This window comes from Macrosteles quadrilineatus, unplaced genomic scaffold, assembly GCF_028750875.1.
Source record: "Macrosteles quadrilineatus isolate MER2022 unplaced genomic scaffold, UCM_ALF_1.0 Scaffold_3__2_contigs__length_128488019, whole genome shotgun sequence".
Lineage (NCBI taxonomy): Eukaryota > Metazoa > Arthropoda > Insecta > Hemiptera > Cicadellidae > Macrosteles > Macrosteles quadrilineatus.
This window is the reverse complement of record NW_026542596.1, coordinates 33355805-33380061: the sequence shown is the minus strand read 5'-3', so window position 1 is coordinate 33380061 and position 24257 is coordinate 33355805. Positions and strand designations below refer to the sequence as shown.

Here is a 24257-nt window from a genome sequence, read left to right as displayed (position 1 = left end):
TTTAAATTCGTCCCATAAGAATAACATTAGGAGCTACCTTCTTCTTCTTTTTATTTGTTTACGTTTTGCGACCAACAATTTTGTTGTCTACTTAAGACAGAGAGAACGACATTTACTCTAAGCTCTTTCATTCATGGAGTAAACAGTTTGGCGTCTATAAATATATATCATTATAATTTCACAGGTTTCAGAATAATGTTGTTCAAGTTTATTAAATTTCACAACTTTCTGAATAATAAATTGAACTTTACAATATTAATCGGCAGTTATATACCGTTTATGTTCAGTATTAAAATTCACCTTTAAACTAAAAATATATATGTACTAGCTGTAACCCGCGGGCTTTGCCCCGTTTAACTTCTTAATTTTCAAGATTATCTCGTTCGCATGGCTCAATCACGTCCTGGTTGAAGTTTGTTCGCTACGCTCACTCACCTTTAGGTTGGAGCTCGTTCGCTACGCTAACTTGCCTCCAGGTTGAAGTTCGTTCAATACGCTCACTCACCTTTTGGTTGCAAATTAGCTGTTGTCATAAATGTAAAAGAAATAATAGTGCTGCACCCTGTTGGTAATCCTTGTAACTTTAATGCTATTGATCATCATAGAACAGAACCAACTGGTTTAATTGAAACAGCTGTTAAGATTCAATAATTCCATTTCTCATAAGGTTAACATGGGAAACTCCAGAGCCACTGGGGCGGAGCCCGAAAGGATTTTTGAAATAAGAATATGCCTATATGTTAATCGGGAATATGAGCTATCATCATGCCAAATTTCAGCCCAATCCGACCAGTATTTTTCGCGTTCACTTGTCACAAACATACATCCATACATCCATACATCCATACATCCATACATCCAAACTTTCTCATTTATAATATTAGTAGGATATATTTAGAACGAAGCAGATTTTTACATTATTCAATTTAATGTTGGCATTGAATATTAAATATTCAAAGATGTTAGTAATACTAAAATGCTATGCGAGGGGGGGGGGAAACAGGTCCAGGTTAGAGAGTGGTTAAGGAAGCGGAAAGGTGAGCACTGAGGAGTGTGGAAATACTTTGTGACTGTTAAATTAATATATCTGTAATACTCAAATGCTATGGAAAGAGAGGGAAACAGGTCTACGATGTAGGAAGTAGTAGTAAAGGAAGTAGTCAAGGCGAACGCTTCGGAGTGTGGAAAGCTTTTGTGACAGTTATATTAATAAATATCTACAATTCTAAAAACCTTTGGGAAGGGAGAGAAACAGGTCCAAGACGTAGGAAGTGGTGAAGGAAGAAGTCGAGGCGACCATTCCGGAGCGTGGGAACCCTTTGTGACAGTTAGAATAATGTATCTGCAATTCTAAAAATGCTATGGGAAGGGAGAGAAACAGGTCCACGACGTAGGAAGTGGTGAAGGAAGTAGTCAAGGCGAGCAGTCCGGAGTGTGGGAACCCTTTGTGACATTTAGATTAATGGATCTGCAATAATAAAATGCTAAAGGAAGGGAGGGAAACAGGTCCACGACGTAGGAAGTGGTGAAGGAAGTAGTCAAGGCGAGCAGTCTGGAGTGAGGGAACCCTTTGTGACAGTTAGCTTAATGGATCTGCAATAATAAAATGCTAAAGGAAGGGAGGGAAACAGGTCTACGACGTAGGAAGTGGTGAAGGAAGTAGTCAAGGCGAGCAGTCCAGAGTGTGGGAACCCTTTGTGACAGTTAGATTAATGTATCTGCAATAATAAAATGCTAAAGGAAGGGAGGGAAACAGGCCCACGAAGTAGGAAGTGGCGAAGGAAGTAGTCAAGGCGAGTAGTCAGGAGTGTGGGATCCCGTTGTGACAGTTAGATTAATGTATCTGTAATAAAAAATTCTAAATGAAGGGAGGGAAACAGGTCCACGACGTAGGAAGTGGTGAAGGAAGTAGTCAAGGTGAGCAGTCCGGAGTGTGGGAACCCGTTTTGGCAGTTAGATTAATGGATCTGCAATAAAAAAATGCTAAAGGAAGGGAGGGAAACAGGTCCACGACGTAGGAAGTGGTGAAGGAAGTAGTCAAGGCGAGCAGTCCGGAGTGTGGGAACCCGTTGTGACAGTTAGATTAATGGATCTGTAATAAAAACATGCTAAGGGAAGGGAGGGAAACAGGTCCACGACGTAGGAAGTGTTGAAGGAAGTAGTCAAGGCGAGCAGTCCGGAGTGTGGGAACCCGTTGTGACAGTTAGATTAATGGATCTGCAATAAAAAAAATTCTAAAGGAAGGGAGGGAAACAGGTCCACGACGTGGGAAGTGGTGAAGGAAGTAGTCAAGGCGAGCAGTCCGGAGTGTGGGGACCCTTTGTGACAGTTAGGTTAATGTACCTGCAATACTAAAATGCCATTGGAAGGGAGGGAAACATGTTTACGACGTAGGAAGTGGTGAAGGAAGTAGTCAAGGTGAGCAGTCCGCAGTATGGGGACCCTTTGTGGCAGTTAGGTTAATGTACCTGCAATACTAAAATGCCATAGGAAGGGAGGGAAACATGTTTACGACGTAGGAAGTGGTGATGGAAGTAGTTGAGGCAAACAGTCCGGAGTGTCGGGACCCTTTGTGGCAGTTAGGTTAATGTACCTGCAATACTAAAATGCCATAGGAAGGGAGGAAAACATGTTTACGACGTAGGAAGTCGTGATGGAAGTAGTTGAGGCGAGCAGTCCGGAGTGTGGGAACCCGTTGTGACAGTTAGATTAATGGATCTGCAATAAAAAAAATTCTAAAGGAAGGGAGGGAAACAGGTCCACGACATAGGAAGTGGTGAAGGAAGTAGTCAAGGCGAGCAGTCTGGAGTGTGAGAACCCTTCATTAGTTAGATAAACATATATTGGATTTTTAATCATTTTAGAAGGTATAATTACGATATCGTTTTAATTCATCATTGTAAGCCATACGATATTTTTTAGGAGATTCCTTACATCGTGATTTGGCAATTAGGTTAAGTTAGATTAGTTCAGTTTGGCTTTGTTTTGTTTATGATAGGCCTCATAACAAATATGGAAATATGCTTCATTTAATCAAAAGACATGTTGTACAGGAACGATGGATTTACCTCCTATCGATTACTGTTGGAAATCCATTACGTATATTACCAATGACTTTGGTTTATTAATGGATGAGAAGTTAGGATTGTTGGTGACTAAGATTTGGTTGATTTGCCCATACAAAAAACATTGTGTTAACCAGTGACACCGGTAAGTAGGCTAGGTGTGGGTGGACTCTTTCATTACTGCGCTCATGTTCACTCATCCCGTTACGCGCAGAATAAGCGTACTACTAGTTTATTCAGAAAGGTATTATACCTTAGAGAAGTATTCGTCCGAGGGGTGAAGTAGTCTTCTTACCGACCCCAGACTAAAGAAACTTTGCATTGTGCAAAGCGTCTCTGCAGAAAATACAAGCAAATGTGCAAAAGTAGAAGAAAAAATAAAAAAATGCAGCAATTTATACGCTTTTAAAAAGGAACACACTACTATTTAACACCAAAACTGTGCAGAATACAGGCATAAAAACGGAGATGTTATTAAAAAACGAACGCCAAACGATTACTAACTGTCGCTAAAATTTGTTGTTTAATAGTAGTTTACGCAACGATTGCGTTAAGTGAGTCTTTACGACACGAGTAGAAAATTTGGCTCGTGCCTTAAAAAAACTTCTACGAGTGTCGTAAAGACTATTAACGCGAGTTGCGTACACTACTTTACCTACGACCGTTTTTTAATCACTATCAATCTAGATTTAATTACTAACAATCACTACTGATAACTTTTTAGAGAGGTTATGTTTTCGTGTATTGTCATTGCAACTGAAAGTGATGCAACGACTTGTTGTATAATCAGCTGATTTCCTGTAATTACGTGTTTGTTAAACTTTGTTTAATATTACATTGCTAGCAGCATTCTTACCATAAATAATATTGTATCAGGTACAATTCGGCAAATATTTCATTTATTTTTGGACTTCCACCACCTTAATTAAGAATTAAGAATACGCGAGTATCAACATGAACAAGTCGGATCAACAAACAATTTAAATTGGTCAACTGATCAGCTGATCAGCTGATTAGTTGACGTTCGAAGCATTACAATTTTAATTCTTTTCTCTCAATACTTGAACCTCATTGGTCCGTTACCTGTGTGGATATGAGAAAACTATGCGGATATGAAATGAAACTATGCGGATATGAAAGTAAACAGCTGTAAAGTGAAACTTTTCAATTCTAAGAACTGGACTGAAATGGCTACTTTAAAAAACGGTCGTAGGTAAAATTTATTTTTTTACTAATTTATATGTAGAACCATATTATTCTCTTCGACAGACTGATAACTCGAGCAATCATGATCCGATTTTGATGAAATTTGGGTATACACGTGTAAACCTAGATTTATTCCAACGAGTTCGCGGACCAGCAGGATCAGACTATGGGAACGGGGTATTATAGGGGGTTTTATGGGGTGATGTGATTTTCCTTTTTTTTACCTTAAAACCGAAGTATTTAGCACTTTATATTCAAACCATTGTGTAGCGCTCATATAAAAAATGATTTAGTATACTGAAGCGTTGTTTATGCCTAACGGTTATGGAGAACATTCCAAAAAGTGTAAATATTAAATGACCATGTTATTTTTATGGAGAATGAATACACATGTACTAATAGCTTGCTTGTCTATGGACATATTTTAATGCCATTTGGGAAATTTGTTTACTTTATACTATGCTATGAATATTTCAATTTTAAAAAGCACATCTTTTTGTCTTTTCTGTAGCAACAACCCTAAGTACTAATATAATTTATGATATTTTAATAGCAACAATTTGACAAGTTTAAGGGAACAAATTTGTGGAATTCAGCCAAGTAGATGGACAATCGCTTAGTCTGCAGGTTTGCCGCGGCGGGGTATTTTATCATTCAAACCTATAAATAATTATCAATTTAAATTTTAAATAATGACTCCTTAGATGATTTGGATTTGAGTTTTTGGATAATAATGAATGAACGAGACTTCAACTAAAACAATTACTTCATCAGACGGCACTGAAGTTTGAGAGGTGAAGTTTAGTCTTCCACAGATTATCGTGGAGTTTCATCAAACTTGCTGAACTAGTTCTACAGAGTGTTTGACCCATATCCTTATCATTGTTACTTTTTGAAATTGGCTATAACTCACCTGCAAATACAGATTTATAAACTATTATTTGTCTATGGACTTAGCAAAGGAATGGTAAAGGCAGAATTTAAGCAAGTTAAGCCATTTTTCTAGAGTTATGACTCTTTCAATGGAGAAACATCCCCTACAATGTTTTATCATGGATATAAGCTACATCTGACCCACATAAAGGTTTGAAATTATGCAATATTATTCTAGAGACCTTTATTCGTGACTATTCTTGACACCTGTTACAGCAACATTGCAGGAATCCAATAATTTAATACAAAACCCCTTTAAGTTATGTTATGTCCTTGGTATATTTGTAAAGCAATTTTATATGTAGAAATACCATTATATTCAAGGGTTGAAGTGGATTCGGACTTACTCTACTATTTCGGACTTAGTGTACAGTATAAATACATTTTTTGTGAGAGAGAGACAACCTTTATTACCGTAACCATAACGTAAGAGAAGAGGTTGAATGAGTCGTAGATACTCGTCCGTCAATTTGAGATGTCTGGATTTTTTACAAAGTGTGAACCATAATAATTTAATTTATGATTTCTTGCAATATCACTTTCCTGAATTAGGGCCTTGTAAATGTGGGATTACTAAAGGGTGCCAATAGTGGAAACTTTGTTGCTGATATATTTTTTTATAATGCTGGCACTATGATTTTTATCCATAATGTGCGTAGCTTGGTTTTTGAGGATTTATTCGGAGTTTGGGTTCATGTTCCATAGCTCTTTCGGTGAAGGATCTTTCCTATTGTATTTTTATTAGGCTGCAATTCGGGTTTGATTAATTTTTAGTTTTTTTTAAATATGTATATATTATATTTTGTTTTCTATTTTGTTCCTGAAGAAGGCTTATGTCGAAATATCGAACTTTTTTTGTTAAAAGTTCGCGAATAGTTTATTTTTTATAAGTCGTTTGGCAAAACTATGAAGAAACTAGTTTTATTTTAAGTTATTGGAGATAAATATTTGATGAACTTTTGAGCTTTTTTAAATAAAATTAGGGGTCTATCACCATAGTCAGCCAGGTCAGGGGGAAGCCCCAAAAATGGGTTCATTATTATAACACACATTCTTATATGAAACTAATGCTATGCGTAAAAGTATTTTTATCCGAAACATGAATCAAATATGAGGGTGAGAGGGTGACATGCCTTAACTTGTTTGTTAATAGAGCAAAAATAGCTGATTCAGGATCATTTAACATTATCAACAACGTTTCAACCCAATTAGGAGCTATCAAAAAGCTTCACGAGTGTATAAAAACCCAGTGACATTCTGATTACTCTACTCTGAAAAACAGTTGAAAAGTAATTTTATAACATGAGTGATGACCTTTGTTTCAGGACCCCTCGAAACACTCTAGGATCACAAAGAAACAACCACCGTAATGTATCCGAGCTGCTGGACAATCTTCTGCGAGGCTACGACAACAGTGTGCGTCCTGGTCTTGGGGGTAAGCTATACCCCTTATGAGAATTAGAAATTTAGAGGCGTTGTAGCTTAGGGTAGTCTTATTTACTTCCACCATGGTCTGTAGGGGTTATTCTTTGGAGGTCGTATGGATACTATTATGTTACCATTTCCGGGGAAATGGGTGTAGAATTAATAAAGAGGGGTGTTTGGGGAAATTGAATTTTTTTGTAGGGGCTAGACTTATATAACAATTATAATAATAATTATACTGTATAAAAAATTAAAGTTCAGGACTACCCATTATTCTTAAAATATATACAAGGAGATAAAACCTGGTCATACCTTATCACATGACCCAATGACATAGATATTTGCGAATTAAGAGGAGTATGGGTCAGCATATTTTGTAGTTTCAAATGAAAATGTATATTATAAATGTCCTAACATACTCTGTAATGTTAAAATTATGTTTCCAAAGAAATGCTCAAAAACACAAGAGGGGTTACGTACAAGGTGAGATAGCATTCGTTTATAGTATGTATTATGAAACCTGTCTCCTACCACTCCGTCTGCCTTGGATTATATCGGCCTTAATTGATTGGCCATTTCCAGATGGATGGAGGATCAGGAGACAGGTTCCATGATACAGACTATAGTTAGCAGTCACGGTATTTTGACCGTGAAAGGAAATATCAGAGTGATGTGTGAATATAATCTCCCTTTATTTATGATCCAAGCTCAGCTCTCCATGAATCTAGCCGCCATTTAGTACGTGTAAAAATTTAATGTGACATTCTTTCTAAAACATTATAATATCTAACCTAAGCAAATTTTCACGTAAGATTTTGAAAGGCAAAGTTTAAATTAGTTTTTTGGTTTTGTATGTTGTTGTTAATAATTACTGCAGAACCACCAAGTTGTATTATAGCAAGACTGGTGTCTAGAGCTTGGCAGAGTAAATACGATTGATTGACACGCGTTCCACTGACAGCCAATCACAGACAGTCAATATCCGCTTTGCTCGTCTGGTAAACATGTTACGACCACAGCTATTCCTGGATACAAGGAAAGTAGCACCTTCCCATCTTATGGTTTCTTCGACAAGTTTGACTTTTTAATTTTGAGTATTTAAGCTTAATTATTTTTTCTAGGTTGGTTCAGTTTACGTTAATGAAAAACATTTGATATATAACTACAGTACTTTTTCATAAACATATGTTTAGTTTGAATTTTCTGTGAAACCAGAGAACATAAATCAGAAATCATGAACACTCAATGCATATTATTCAGCAATACAGAGTATTTTATAAGACATTTTAATGTTGTCAGCCATATTGAAAAATGGTGGTCAAATTTTAAAAATTGTAAACTATCTCAAACTACATAAAAAAAATTAAGTGTAGTGCCCTTTAAGAAGTCAACTGTCCTCATAGTAAACAAGTTAGCTATTGGTTCACTTTAAGTGCTTTTCATATGTCCTCAGGGCCCCCAGCAATTGTCGAGGTGGACATTATGGTACGAAGTATGGGACCTATATCGGAGGTTGACATGGTAAGTATTACTAGTGTTATCTCACTATTTTATCGTAATATATTATGTATAAAGTACTATGAAAAATCGTAGTATTGATCTAGTACACTCCAGTACACACTATTGATCTTTTGCGTGTCTGCTGCTTGCATATGCCAGCCCTATGGTTTTCCCTTACTAATATCGTGATCGGAAAACAGAAGTTCTACATAAGTTCTTGATTATGGTTAGCATACGATAATAGATAATAGATAATAGAGACTTCACTTGAGTCTATCAAAACGATGAACTTTTAGTAGAGTTCTCCCTGTTCTCCAAGACAAACTTATAATTTCTGCAGTCCTATTTCTTGCAAAGTTTTTCTATTTTTCTATTCTATTCTATTTAAAAAAAAGAGGTTGGCGGCCTCTTTTAACCTTGCATTTGCCCGTCCACATAGACTAAGCGCCCGTGCGTGGATCGTTTACAGCAAAGCAAGGAGTGAGCCGGTACAGTACAAAGGTGAACTGTACTGATAAAATGTTATCGGCAGTGACCAGGATCCGAACCCACGACATCGCTGCCTTGGGCCCGAAGTCCGCGACGCTACCGACTGAGCCACCGACTTACTAATAAATAATAAGTAAATAAGTTAATAAATTGTGTGCTCGACTATCCTACTATCTCACTAATGTATTTCTGTACTTCACTGCATCTGTTGACTGTTTGGCAAGTGTAACTATTATCGTGTTTATGATGTTTTTCTGGTCTATTGGTACGAACGATGAGGTTGGGAAATCTCTTCTGGCACACGGTTGACTTGTTTCCGATGAGATTGGCTCTAATATCCAAAGGAAAGTACTTGGTCCTAGAACATTCTCTAATAGACAACCTTTACATTTAGATTCATTTCAATTTCAATTGAGCTACTAGTTCAATTTTAGTCTTTGCTCTATTTTAATCATCACATTTTGTTGTTGATGAATTCCTGTAAATATACAGGGTGTTTTTTTTTTTACTTGCATCTTTATTTATGTAAAAACCACAATAGATAGAAATATGCAGTTTGCGGGAATCATCTATTGACGTACGGGGCCCAATTGTTTTGAATTAAACGTTACATTCACATTCCCCCCCTTTCCCCCCTGCCACCAACTTTTTTTTTTAATACCAAGGTACCCCATGTGACATATCAAATGAAAGAGCATAAAAAAAGAAAACGTTTGGTGAAATTTATTTTTCATTTGATATATCACAAGGGCGGGTACCTTGCTATTAAAAAAACAAGTTATGGGTAGGGGAAAAGGGAGTGATTATCTCACAAATTCATGAGCCCATTTTAATTTTTTTTCACAACAAATTTTCTTTTTTCATGCTCTTTCATTTGATATGTCACAAGGGGTAATTTGCTATTTAAAAAAAATTAAGTTGGGGACAGGGGGGAAAGGGGGGAATGTGAATGTAACGTCGAATTCAAAAAAATTGGGCCCCCTACGTCAATAGATGATTCCCGCAAACTGCATATTTCTATCTATTGCGGTTTTTACATAAATAAAGATGCAAGTTAAAAAAAAAAACACCCTGTAGTATTTGCCATTACATATTTATTTCGTAGATTGTTGCTATTTGTATTAAGGGCTTGTTTCCCCCCCCCCCCTACTTACACTTCCAGACATACTCGATGGACTGCTACTTCCGTCAGACCTGGGTAGATCGTCGCCTCGCCTTTCTCTCGGACAAGGACACCCTCGCCCTCAGCATCACGATGTTGGAGAGGATATGGAAGCCCGACACATACTTCTACAACGGCAAACAGTCCTACCTCCACACTATCACCACGCCAAACAAGTTTGTACGCCTCTACCAGGATGGCAGAGTATTGTACTCATCTAGGTGAGAAGAGGGTCAATTGTAGAGATTTACTTTACAACAATTTTAAAAGCAACTGCAGTGACTTAAGTTATGTCAGTCCTCCTCGTAAAATGATAAATTTTTATTGTAAACCTCGCATAGTAGAAGGTACTTGCAGAAACAACAATGGCTATTGGTTATTGGTTGGTCTCTACCAATTAACCATATTTCAGGTACTCTGAAAGTAATCTAAAATCATTTATTTTACCTCTCATCTTCAAAATAAACTAAATACGCTAATTAAAAATGTGTAAGTTACTACCTCTACTTTCTAAAATGCCAGGAACCTCTGACAAAAATATATAACATTGGCAAGATCTTTATGAGTATCAGAGCTGTAATATTCCTATTGATAAAGAAACGTGGTCTCGACCAACTGAAACGATATATGAACGATACGCATAGTCTCAAGGTTATTTACTATGCATGAATTGGCTTTTCTAACCAATCTCAACTTAATGAATTCATAGATTAAGATACGAGTTCGAAATAAATATATTGGGAGTGATTATATTATGTCGATTTTGTGCTTTAATTTACCCAATGATGTAGGTTTTCCCTGAAACTCTGTTTAAAATATTTTTCTTGCAGAAAAACATAATATACTTTTTTTCAAATTATAGAATACAAAAACAAGTTTTTCACCACACTATGATGTTTTTGGCTGTATTACATACGTTAATTGGTGGCTGAAAGTTACGTTTTGCTGGCCATGCCAGCTGTCGCCAATTTGGGGACCGAGCAGGTTTTTACAGGCCGGGGCCGCAAAATCAGCTGTCCGCTTACTTACTTAGAACATGAATGCGTTTTAAATACACAATCAAAATCCATAGCATTGCAATATAGAATTGTGTTATTGTCACTGTTACCTAGCAACTATTTATTTATATTTTTGCTGATTCCTCAAATTATTTCTTAACCTTAAAGTTGTAGTTGTGTTGACTATCAGTGTGCATTATTATTAATAGTGGTGAATTGGTAATAGGGTATAGTGTGGTGAAAAATAGCGTTCGTACCACGGACCGAAATGGTTTAGCAGCTCTCGATCGATTTAAGTTCTCGACTTCGTCTCGAACTTAAAAACTATCTCGAGCCGGCAAAACCTCATTTTCGGCCCTTGGTACGAAATATACTATTGCAAGAGTATATTATGAGTGTGGAAAACAATAAGCTATATAAAAATAAAATAAAAACTACCTACCCTCTAAAAAGATTTCTTTATAGAAAAGTATTGTTTGGATTAGGCCAAGACAAAAACGAAATATTCAATGCCACACTGAGAGAATGAAGGATTTTTTGAGGGTTCTTTTACAAAAGATTGAAGACAAACGTTGTATAATAAATCAGAATTCCTAGACGAATTGACTCGTCAGGTGACTGATCTTCTTTATGACTCTGTGTCATATTCTTCTTCAGACTGTCCATCGATCACTTGTCAGAAACTTGTCAGTAGAATGATCTTGTATTCACTCCTCAGCTCTGATTCATGATAAACACATTCATTCCATAATAAAAATAAAACTATATAATAAGTTAACTATACAATGCATTTGAATTTGTAGTTCTTGATGCTTGTGACGATTACTCTGTAATTTTATTAAGTATATAAGGTATCAAAAATAAGATTTGAATTGTTAGAAAAGGAAAGTAAGTGGTTGAAAAGTAGTGGGATTAAACCCTCTAAAGCCTAGATAAGTCGCTTAATGTCCATAGAAATACGCTTTTCATTCTTTTAATATCATATGACTCCGAGCAGTTTTCTAAATAAGATAATAATATTGTCCGATATATTTTATAAAATCCACTATTTAAACTATACAAAGCACAGTTATTTTCAAAATCAAACTTAAAAACCTTCGTTTAACTTACTTACGCCGATAATTTGTTAACTATGTATTGAAATAAAAATGCATACAAAAATACGTATAAGAACATATTTTACACTAGCCATCACTCCATCACTGATTGAAACATGAAAGGAACGAACGTACGTAGGTTCGTTAGGGTTAAAATTACAAAAAGGTAGCTCTACTGTCCCTGCAACAAAGAGGTTTACAATGAATGGTTTTTTTTTTGTTAAAGTAAAACGGAGAGAGATTTGTTAAAGGACTTTTAGCCTTTATGGATCCTAATGGTTACAAACACAATCTGCTCATGTTATATTCTTTGCATTCCTGTGCATTTATATGAAGGTGTATATTATTGTGTTTTATGTAGTTTTATAAATTATAGTGAATGGTATTGTCACTTTCAATTTCCTGAAAGATATCTGCTTGTGTTTTAGGTTAACAATAAAGGCCGGTTGCCCAATGAATCTTGAAAACTTTCCGATGGACACTCAAAGATGTCCTCTGAAGTTCGGAAGCTGTGAGTCATATACATTGAATTTATAAAATTACAAACTTAATACAGTATACGGTATAGTTGGTTGTCAAGATTCTTAGCCGAGTGAATTAAGTTGTTATATGATAACATTACAATATTTATACAATTGAAATAAATAAAAAACAATTATGCTGATTGTTGAAACAACTCTTTAATGGAGTAAGTAGAGATTTCTATAAGATAATTTTGTAATTATTTTTTAAATTTGGTGCTGCCAATGGTTTTAAATTATTAGAAAGAAAACACAAGAAAGTTTTTCCGGCACAGGTGGGCTTTTTATTGGAAAAGATAAGATGGTTGCGACTATTTTCTCTTTGGGCTTTTCCTCTTGTATCATAGCATAATTGTGCGTCATCCGGTATACTTTCCTTGGCAATGAGAGCAGTTCGAAAATGAATTGGGCATAGACCGTTAGTATTTTAATTTTTTTAAAATTAATTTTAACATAGTCGTCATGCTTTAGTCCCATCATTGTTAATATTACCCTTTGCTACAGTTTTAGGATTCGAATAAGATTTTTCTTGGTTGTAGCTCCTTATAAAGGTATACCGTATGAAATGTGGCTATGGATAAGAAAATTGTATATTGTTTTCAAAGTACTGATAGGCTATTACATAGATGAGACATATTGTTCAGTGCAAACATCCTTCTATTAATCCTTGCGGAGACATGTGTACGTGGTCTTACCAGGATAAGTGCTTATCAATTATTTAACCTAAAAAATCTATTTCTTCAACTTGTTTTATTTATCAGTATCCAAAAAAATACTCTAAGCTGTATGGTTTTATACTTTCCTCAGTTGGCTACACTGTCAATGACGTTCTGTACGTATGGAACGGCAAGCGACAGGTGGCCATAGCAGACGACATGAAACTGTCGCAGTTCGACCTCATCGCCACCCCTGCTGCCAACCAGACAGACTATCTTAAGTCGGGTACCCGCATCGCAAGTATACTTTTAGATTATTTATTGTAATTTATTTCACATTTTTCTATCTTTTTTTTTCTTTTATGCTCAATGAACTTTAAGGCTCAATTATCTTTAATTTCATCTTAGAAGTCTTTTTGAGACCCTTCGATTATATAGAGTAACACGTATTGCACGAACGTAGTTTTACCAAGTAATAAAGGCTAAGTGTACGTAGTTAAAGAATATTTCTAACATCGTTCATTTATTTATTCTAAGCAATTAACGATACGTCCAATGAGTATTGGTTTTCTGTACTATGTCTCTTGGCAAGAAATTAATCTTATATTATATTTTGTATTGCACTATGTGTAAAATCATTATGAGATTTGTGCACCTTTAAGGAAAGGTTTTTTATTTGAAATTAGTTAATCATAATTGTATGTGGTTATTGATGAGGAAATGCTAAGCCAGCCACGCTTATGTTTGTGTTGAAATAATATTTATGAGTTCCTTTATAAAAAATAATTATAAAACCTCGATCATGAGCTGGAGTTTTTGTTGTCTCTTTTATACTATCCTGCCACTCAATTCAGTTAAAGAAACAATTTATAACCTGGATTAATGTTTTTAATCATCAGCAACTGCCCTATGAACCTCTAGAGTAATATTTTTCTTTCACACATATAACTTTTATAACTTTAAAATTCAGTTATGAATCGCTATGTTAGAAGTAGCAACGCCTACTAAACCTATTATCGATACGTAATGAACTGTCCTTGTGGCTTCGGTCCCTGAGGTCCTGGGCTCAAATGCCACCTACTAACAATGGATTTTATCTAAGTGATAATGTCGCTACCCCTAAGCATAGCCTTATGTAATATGATAAATGATCCAGTCCTAGAGCCTAGCCGTCCTAGTAAATAAAATATATCATTCATTTGCCACTATTCTCTTCTACTAAGCTTTCTCAACTCGATTTCGAATTGGTCAGAACAAAATTTACCTGAAACTTTTGTTGATCACACCAACTTGTATGTTCTAGGCGAATATTCAATGCTGCTGGTCAGTTTTCACCTTCAACGTCACATGGGTAACTTCCTAATACAGGTTTACGGACCTTGTGTGTTGTTGGTGGTTTTATCCTGGGTGTCCTTCTGGCTCAATAGAGAAGCTACAGCTGACAGAGTGTCCTTAGGTGAGCAATTAATTAACAACAAGTCCGATGAGTATTGGTTTTCTGTACTATGTCTCTTGGCAAGTAATGTTTTAGAAATATGTCTTGGAACCTGTTTCCCAGCCCCTCGTTTAACCGGGACTGACCCAGACATTACATCATTGGCCAATCCCAGTTAGATGGAGGGCCAGGAGACAGGATCCATCATACAAACTATACTGCCTATACTCTTTATCTATACATGAACTATAATGCGCATTGCTCCTTGACCAGGTATCACTACGGTGCTGACCATGACGTTCCTTGGTCTAGAGGCACGAACAGATCTTCCCAAAGTCCCGTACCCAACGGCGCTGGACTTCTTCGTATTCCTCTCTTTTGGTTTCATCTTTGCTACAATCATACAGGTATGTGTCACATAGCTTTATTTCTACAACATAAGAAACAGTTTATACATGTATGCTATTTAGTCTTGCTTTTATACTAACGTTACATTTATTACGACAAGTTAAACAGTTGTTTTAACTATTGAATATGACTAGCGACTATATAGTATACCCAAATTTACCATTTACGATTTAAATTTACAATGTACCATTATATTGGCATTGAAAATAACAGGTGAAAATACGAAACAGGCTCTAGATTTCTAATAGGGCTAGAAATATTCTTGCAGCATCCATTTGCAATTATGGTAATTTGTATCTATGTTATACAGTCGAAAACTGAAAGTAGACCAAATTCGATAAATATGTCGTTCTTATTTTTATTTTTGAGTTTGACTATTGGTGGGTTTAATTAGTTTTTTGTTTTTATCTTCGGCATTTTTCTACACCGGTGGCATTTTGTTATGATTTTTGTGAGTAAACGGTCAAAACCATAGACTATTCACCATTGAACAATGTATATTTTATTTGATAGTATCACTAATAAGCCCAATGACAAATTGCGTCGGAAATCTTGGTTGGCTTGGCTTTCTAAACGAGAATATTCTCTTTCTTCCTGAAGTTTTTGAAACTAATTACATATTTTACTAATCTAAAGGCAGTGTACTATTTACAGTTTGCTCTGGTGCACTACTTCACCAAGTACGGCAGTGGCGAGTGTTACTTCAGCGTAGACTGGAGTTCATCAGATTCCAGTGATGAAGATGATTGGGCGACCAGAAGAACTATTGAGCCTATGGTATGGACAGATGTTGTTATAATTACGCCACCTAGGTACATGTTTAAACAAAGTCATGAATACAATATGAGTGTAAATAGGAGTGCAAACATAAACTATGTTTATTATTTGATGTTTGATAGTGTTCATTTATTGTATAATATTATATAGGTAACAGAAGTATCGGAATCTTTATGCTCTACTTTGATCCATTTTTACTGCATTCGATAACAGACTTTTCATATTTTTACTTTGTAATTATAATAGTAGATACTATATGTGGAAGAAAAGAAGAAAATGGATTAATTTCATAAAATAGTTTTTAAACATTTCAGGAATTGTCAACGTAAACCTACGTTTGGCAAATAAACCTCTAAAAACGTGTTATATGTTTTACTTAACAAATGAACAATCATATTTTTTTTTAAATCCGAAGCTTAAAAACCCCTTAAATATTTATCGTACGAGCACGTAATCACATTATATATTGACGTGCTATAAATAACCGTCCCTAGCCCTTTTATTCATTAAAACATTATTCCTTCTAAGTATAGTCTAAACATATAAAATTGTTTTAGTTTAAAATAACTCTGATGTGTACCTAGTCAACTTTCGTGGATAGTTTCTTAGTAGCCTTAGTCAAGATCTTTTAACAAGTATCCATATTTAGGAGGGTGCTGGGAGAAGAAAGTCCAGCTCTTGTGGTGTTGCACCTAGACGCAGTGTTACAATAAATGGAAACACAAGACTACTGGAGGTTAGTGATTAATCAGTATTTTTTTATGAATTGTAATCCGCAAAACATTAAATATATTTTGTGAAGTCTAGCCCAAGAGTAGTCATGAAAAAACTACAAACATGCAATATAGAAAGGCAACATCCAAAGGCCTTTAAGTTTAAATTAAGGACTAAAGATAAAATAAACATGTTTATGAGCTTCAAAATAACTGTGTGCAAACAACAATTAATATAAGTGTTATTTGCAAAGTATTTTTCATTTTAACAGAACTAGGTATATCGCATAGTAAATCTTTTAGAGAAAGCAATCTTATTCGCTAGATTGCATGCACTCACACCCATACCTAGCTATGTTGATCAACTACCATATATTCCAATAAATATCAAGCTAAAAGAAAATTTAATCGTCAATTTAATCGTGGAATGTTCAATTTGCTTCAGGTAATCCCACTCTCTGCGTGTGACATATCTTCAATCAGTGGCCGAGGACACAGAGATTCTTGGACCAGTGGACTTCCATCCTGCTTAGGTGTGAAAACGAACTACAATTATTGCATGTTCATTTGTTTAAGTAGCTTATAGATTATGCCAGAAGCGTTATCAAATGCTGGTGAAAACTCCGACTGACGTCTGAAGCTAGAGGTTTTCTAATGATCAATCATCACCTCTAGACAGAGAAAATAATAGGCATGGACTTTGAGTTTTAAAGTAATTTTTAGCTAGTAAAGTTGAAATCTTTTTTAATTTACTAAGATTTATTCTGTGGGTTAATCGTAGTTTAAAGCTTATCAGAGTGAATGAATGAGTTAGATGTAAAGGAAAGTGTATGCACTTGCACCCTAAACCATGTATTAATAGTGGTTTTTACAACGCAAGGGTTAGTTTAAAAAACGGTCGCAGTTGAATAATCTATTGCACCCAGAATATTAGTGAGTCGGCGATTTATTTGGCAGCACAAATGGACCATGACACCAAGCGATGTGCTAGGTACATGTCTCAGTTTAGTTCTGCCTCCTATTCGTCCACACAACCATTGAGACCCATGTAACTGGAGAAAATTGAAACAATCATAGGCATAATCTGGGGTTACAGAATTATTAATTCTCTAACTTTACCACTTTCTTCTGCCTCGCAGGCTGCGCCAAGCCCAGCAGTACTCACCACTCCCCGTGCAGAGAGTCAGTCTACAACCCCCCGCCCAAGCGGCCCTCCATCACTTTCCACCCTCGAGGTCATCGTCGCAAGAAGCGCACGCCGAGGTTTAATTCTGTCTCCAAAATAGACCGAATTTCCCGCGTGTTTTTCCCAGTCTGTTTCTTCGCCATCAATCTTAGCTATTGGTACGCCTACTTGAGTAGGAGTGAGAGAATCCCACTAAGAACTGATGTTGCGGTGTGAAAACCAATAATGTTAAAGTAATGATAAGACTAGAAAAGTATTTGTATCAATTTGAGGATTCAAAATAACTAGGTTGCAACAAGACCTATCGTTTACAAGTATTAAATGTTGTAAATATTTGTTTTCAATCAAATGTTTACTTGTACACCTTTTTAGGGTTAATTAAGATTAAAATAGTAACTAGGAATTTTACTTGAAAACAGTAGGAGTTCATCAAAAGCAGAAACTGCGTAGTTTCAAGGCAAGAAACACAAACAAAATCAAACAATTAACACAACATAATTCCTAATTATTACATTAATCTTAATTAGCCCTCGAAAGGTAGGCGAGTCAAAAACTGCTTATTGAAAACAGCTAATTACAACGTATAATACTTGAAAACTGTAGGAGTTCTTTCAAATCCAGAAGCGCATTATGCAGTTTTAACCAAAACATTCGAAATATATTTTAAAATAATGAAAAAGTTACTTATAACAAATCGTGAGAAACAACCTAGTTTCAACCTAATGTTCTTTATGCTAGAAAAAAATATTAGGGTATATGATATAACATATAGTAGTACATACTACAATATGGTTGTGACATTTATTTCAAAACAGGTTTAGCTTGCAGCTTTCTAAAACTCCATAGTTAAGAAAAGTCGCATCATTAAAATACATTACTTATGAACTTTAGATAGGGCAGCTTATTGGAATCCCCACACATCCAAAATAGTAATATGCGATTTATTTTTATCTTTGTACTTAATTCGATCCATCATTGTTTCAAGAATATAGGCGATGTTGCTGATTGAAAATCCAATCATAATTTTGGTGGGATGCGTCGTTATTTTAGGAAGCTATTTATTGGTGAATATTTGTAGGAAAAACTAAGTTTTGCTTTATAATTACTCAGATACATGATCGATTTTGATCTATTTAAGTGATATTTATATTATATATTTAAGTTTTACAATCTATCATAAAATAGATTGACCAAAAAGTGTTGTAGGGGTTGTATAAGTGGTCTATGGAATTTAATTTAAAAAATAACGTAAAACATTTAAGAAGGACAGTTTTATATTAAACATATACCAAGTATTAAACTATATTTTAATAAAGCTTAAGATTCAATGGTTTATGTTTAAGAAAGAAGCAAGTTGTGTATATAACTAATTATTATAGACATATTTTATATACGTAATGAAACAAGTAGTCTTAGAAAAGGTTAAGTTTTTATAATAGAGATAATCGAATGTAATTTTGTTATACAAATGGTTGTGAATTTATGACATAGTTTATAACTCGCTTTTGCAGAAACTTAGATGTTTATGACATTATTATATAGAATACAATAATAACTGTAACAATATAGTATACCATTATGCAATATTGATTAAATAATTTATATGATTATGATATATTTAAAAGAGTTTTAAAAGCATGTAAGGTTCAATAAAATTATACATGGGACCATTATAAAATAAAAATTCTTAGTGAATGAATTTCACACTCTGTAGATATTTTACAGTACTAAATTTAAATTATTTTTATACTGGATAAAAAATGTGTACGTATATAAGTACATTACCAAAAAATATAATCACTATAAACTAAGTTATTTACACACTAACAGGTTGTAGAAAATCACTTGATTTTGAATAAAATATTTAACATGGTTACAAATATTCAAAAGAGCTTGATTACATGTTTTTATTTCTACTGTATTCGCAATTAGAGGTCATAATTCAATATTTGTAATTTTCTATCCGGTTTAAATGAAACTATTTTAGATTCATTTCCACTGGATCATAAGCTGATCTTTGGGATAGATCTCAATAGACTTGATCTACTCGTATATGCAATGATTTTACGCAGACTAGAAAATTTAATTAATGCTTTAAAATTACTTTATTATTTTAAGGACGAAGCTTTGTTTTTAGAAAGATTGTCAATCTCCCCTGAATTCACAAATAAATGTGATATTTTGTTACAATTATTTTTTTAAGAGCTCATCACTTCTATATACAATTAATTGTGTATTACAAGTATATTGCAATATTCTTAATTTTTTTTTGAAATCCTATATCAATCCTATACATTGAATTACAGTGCTTAGGCTAGATGTTAGTGAGCAAAAATTAGAATGTATATTTTACGGATAGTTTACTGCTGAATGTAGAATCAAATTCAACATTAAAGCCATAATTATTGTAAAATAGTTGTATGATAAGGAAAACTCTAACTATATTTTCTTTTATATTTATTATGAAAAGTGTGTCGTTATAATGGTGAGTGAGATTGTAAAAAGGAAATTATAATATAAAATAACACTTAATCCAATTTTATTGATAGGTCATAATTAACCTATGTATTACTTAAAAAATGTTCTATGTTTATTGTGAAGAGTTTATGACATAGTTACATGATTGAAAATTTTAATATTTTGTATGCTTTTGATAACGTAAAAAATATTTTTAAGTTTTAGACATAATTTACCTACTGTGTCTTGCCATAAAATATATATTTAAGTTACCAAAGAACTATGGTATACGCTAGTTAATAATAAAAAACAAAGTAACATGTATTGAATTGTTTACTACTTTTTACCTGGCGAAATGGAATTCTCGTCCTCAACAACAATCTATTCACCTTCCACTATCTTGTGTTAAACTTAAATTAAAATACTTTGGTTGTCTAGACACCCCGATTCTTATTTTATACGAGAGTGTATGAAACATTAATTACATGACCTTCAGTATAGCGTAAGTCAGCATCTTTTAGCACCCGTCGTATATTTTTCTACCCAAGTATACAGGATGTAAAAAATACTTTGTAAGGCTTTGATATATTAATTACATCTCCTTCAATGTAGCATAAGTCAGCATCATTCAGCATCTGTCGTATATTTTTATATCCAAGTATACAGGATATAAAAACATACTTTATATACTTATATACTTTAAATATTTAAGTAAATAAGTACAACTGAGCACCCTGAATATTATATTTTATAAAAAAGAAGTGACATGTTTCGGACATTATATACTTTATATACTTTGATATATGATTTGTCATGCAAAAGGAAGAAAAACTTCATATGTGTAAAGGTATGTCCGAAATTGCAAGTTTACTCAATCCGCAGGTAGTTTTGTTTTTATTCATTATTTTTTTATTATTGAATTTATCCTACCAATTTAAATTAAACTGGTATGTATTTGTAAAATGTAGAGATATGCATTATAATATTAATTAACATGGTCCAATTATAAATTTGTATTTTGCTACTGTTTTAATTTGTATAACTTATAATAAGAGATAGCTGAATTCATAAATAAATGTCAAGAACATTTTTAAGTTGTAAAATATGGCAACGTGGTTCACCTTAAGTAGCGTGGCATCATTTTACAACTAAAAAGTTACATTTCAGCTATCAGTTATTAGTTATTAGATTTTTTAATGAAATTTTAATGCAAATTAAAATTGTCCTCTTGGCAAATTTTCCTATTTTTATATTATTGGCCATTATTTAGTATAAATGTGTGAACTTTATGTGTTGACGTATATTCATGAGTTATAACGAACTTCAGTGGGATTTATGTACCAACCAATTTGATGATATGGGTTTGAAAATGGGTAATTTTTTAACCGAAACTAGTCACCCTAGACTATAATAAGGACTGAAGACGAACTAAAAGGTACGTAACCTATCATATAATTATTTATTTTAAAATTTCAAATCCACCAACTTAACTTCTTTCAAACGTAGGTCTGCTCTACTTAAAAATAAATACCAAGTTTTCAAAGTTCAGCTGGAAAAATTCAAAGATATAAAGTTTTATGTATAAAAAACAAACAAAATGGTGGCTACCTAGGTAAATAGGCATTTTCGGATATACTTACATACAAACCTTTTTCGTTATTTTTGTATGACGAATCATATGCCAAAGTCGTTTTGACACCATTTAAATTTGTATGAATCCCCCACACATACTGACTTTCACTTCACCAATGATATGATATGTCACAATATCATTTGTGTGAATCACTCTATTCAGGCCCTGTCATCCTATCTACTCTGAATATATCAAGTCTTGGTCCATTAAGGGAACCTTTCTGATGATTCAAACAGTGTATGGCCATTGACTATTGGATACTAAAGTAGACATCCCATCTATATGGACCCGCTGTAGCATTTTTTTGTAAAAAAATAAAGTAGTTGTGTGACCAGTCACAGAATGCGCTAGTGACTAGAACTATTTTTGACCTTATTTTTTGTTGCTGGCCAAGTTGATGGGTCATCAAAGTTGCTATAGCTCACAATAAGTCATTCCATTAGTTTGAATTGTAAAAAATATCGTTTATTCGTCAGTTTTCTTTATGAAATATTAAAATATATATATATATATATATATATATATATATATTTTAATGTCAATATTTCAAAATCAAAATATGAAAATGAAAAACGGATCGTGGAATTGAGTTCAGCTTAAAAAAGTAATTCGAAATGATGGGCCACAACACCCCTTTCATATGTTAAATAATTTATCACATTTCAAAATGGCGGATCCAAGATAGTGGCCTCAAAAATTACATCCGTCATAACTAAGTGAAAATAGGTCGACAATGACTGGTGGTGTATACCTTTCTTTATCTAGCACTATTTTCAGATTATGGTCTTAGTTTGTAAATGCACAATGGTAAAATGGCTAAAAATAAAGTTATAAAAAGCCCTCATAACTTTGGAATAGAACAAGTTTTCAAAAACGGTTTGTTGCATTATAATCTATATATTTAATACACAGTTGTAAGTCTGTTTTCTCAGTCATTACTGGACCGATCTAGAAGATTTATGTCTCAAATTAAAGGGGATAGTGTGTAGATTTGTCGAACTTCCTTAGAATTTACGTTTTTTCTAAGGGCTATGACCTACAGCCCTTCAAAGGTCGAGTCAATACAATTCTTACTAAAGAACTAGCTGTTTGCCCGTTCTACGTACGGGAATCTTGTAATAAGTTGAAACCTTTTATTTTCAGAACAGGAGTTGGTTTACATATACATATTTCCTAAAATGCTGGCAAAACTATTACTGAATAGGAATACATATAAATCGGTACAGATAAAGTCGGGCAATAGGTAAACAACTGGAGGTCCGCCAATTGGCCTTTTTCTGAGAAAAAATCCAAAAACTAAAGAAAGGGTTCCCGACAAACAAACACGTTAAACTCGCAACAAGAAAAGAACGGGGACAATTCAGGTTATCAGCAACCGGTCACGGTGGGCTAGCGGGAGACCATGTGACTCATCCTCCGCGTGACTTCAGGTTCTTGATCGGTAGAGAAAGATAGTAGAAATTCAGGAGCTGGGCTACAGTTGGACTTTTGGTGCGCCCAATCGGTATGAGTATGCACTATCTATTCGTTGCGGTCTTTGATTTGCTTCAAGCGTACTGTTTTGTCGTTTATGTTCAAACTAGGGCAGCCAACCCTAGTAGGTGAAACGTCGACAAGTTAACACCGAGGGGATTATAAACTGTCAAAACCGTCAGATGGGCCCGAGTGCCGTTGACTCCCCAGAGCGCAAGAGTGATTCAGAGGAAGGGTATTAGTGGAAGGAGGTGCTTTAAACTCAAGTCTCTCAACTTCTTTCCCCAACAGCAGTTGATTTATTGCACGCGGCCAAGCGGCAATAACAAAGAACAAGTCCTCAAAATAATGCCCCGGGTTCCGAGACCAACCTGACCGTAATGTTTGGGGGTAGTTTTCCGGGGGATGGTATTCCCGTGAGCATCGGGGGACACTTTTCAGGGGGGTGGTATTCCGGTTGGACATATACTCAATCAAAATTACAATAATAATTATTACGTATGAAATTATTTTTCATACATAGAATCACATTTTCATCGGGGGGGGGGAGGTAGTATTCCAGTCGCGGACACGGTTCCCATATTGGTTCGATGGCAGATTTCGTGATGTCACGTTTCACCTGGGGGGGGGTAGTTTTCCGGGGGGTAGTATTCCGCATCCCAACCCCGTCAAGCCCTAGGTTGTAAGATGACCCTCGTCAACGTGTTATGCAAACGGAACTCGGCCCTGCACTCACAGTAGTTTTTGAAAATACAGTATAAGCTGTTTAAGTGGAGTGAATTAGTTTCCATACTAAATATTTATTGACTTTTATTGATAAAGGTTAAGAGAATCTTCTCATTATTGACTAAATACTAACCTTACACAGTGACTTTACCACCATTCCAATATTATATTCTGGGAATTCATCTTCGGACAAATCAATATTCATTAACTTACCAACGTTTGTTAAACGCAAATCAATTAAACACGAAGCTAAACGGAACGCTTTAAAGCAACGCTAGTAAGCAACATCAGTGAATTAAGTGAAGTGGATCAAGTTTTGAATTGTAACCGCATCTCTGATTTCAATTCCTAAATTTGTAAATGATAAACTATTCAGACACTATTCACAGAAAAGTTT

The 24257-nt window shown here is 34.5% G+C and overlaps 1 protein-coding gene across 1 annotated transcript in view; it reads left to right on the top strand.

The window, feature by feature from the left end:
• LOC128989859 (gamma-aminobutyric acid receptor alpha-like) overlaps positions 1–17847 on the top strand; it is an 81423-nt gene extending 63576 nt beyond the window's left edge. Inside the window, exons 3-13 of the mRNA XM_054411945.1 lie at positions 6530–6639; positions 8083–8150; positions 9781–10001; positions 12304–12386; positions 13204–13338; positions 14356–14508; positions 14761–14894; positions 15550–15672; positions 16325–16408; positions 16831–16918; positions 17525–17847. Coding sequence (XP_054267920.1) covers positions 6530–6639; positions 8083–8150; positions 9781–10001; positions 12304–12386; positions 13204–13338; positions 14356–14508; positions 14761–14894; positions 15550–15672; positions 16325–16408; positions 16831–16918; positions 17525–17787 — 1462 coding nt within the window. The 3' untranslated portion in view covers positions 17788–17847. The remainder of the gene's footprint in view (positions 1–6529; positions 6640–8082; positions 8151–9780; positions 10002–12303; positions 12387–13203; positions 13339–14355; positions 14509–14760; positions 14895–15549; positions 15673–16324; positions 16409–16830; positions 16919–17524) is intronic.
• Positions 17848–24257: the final 6410 nt, after the last annotated feature.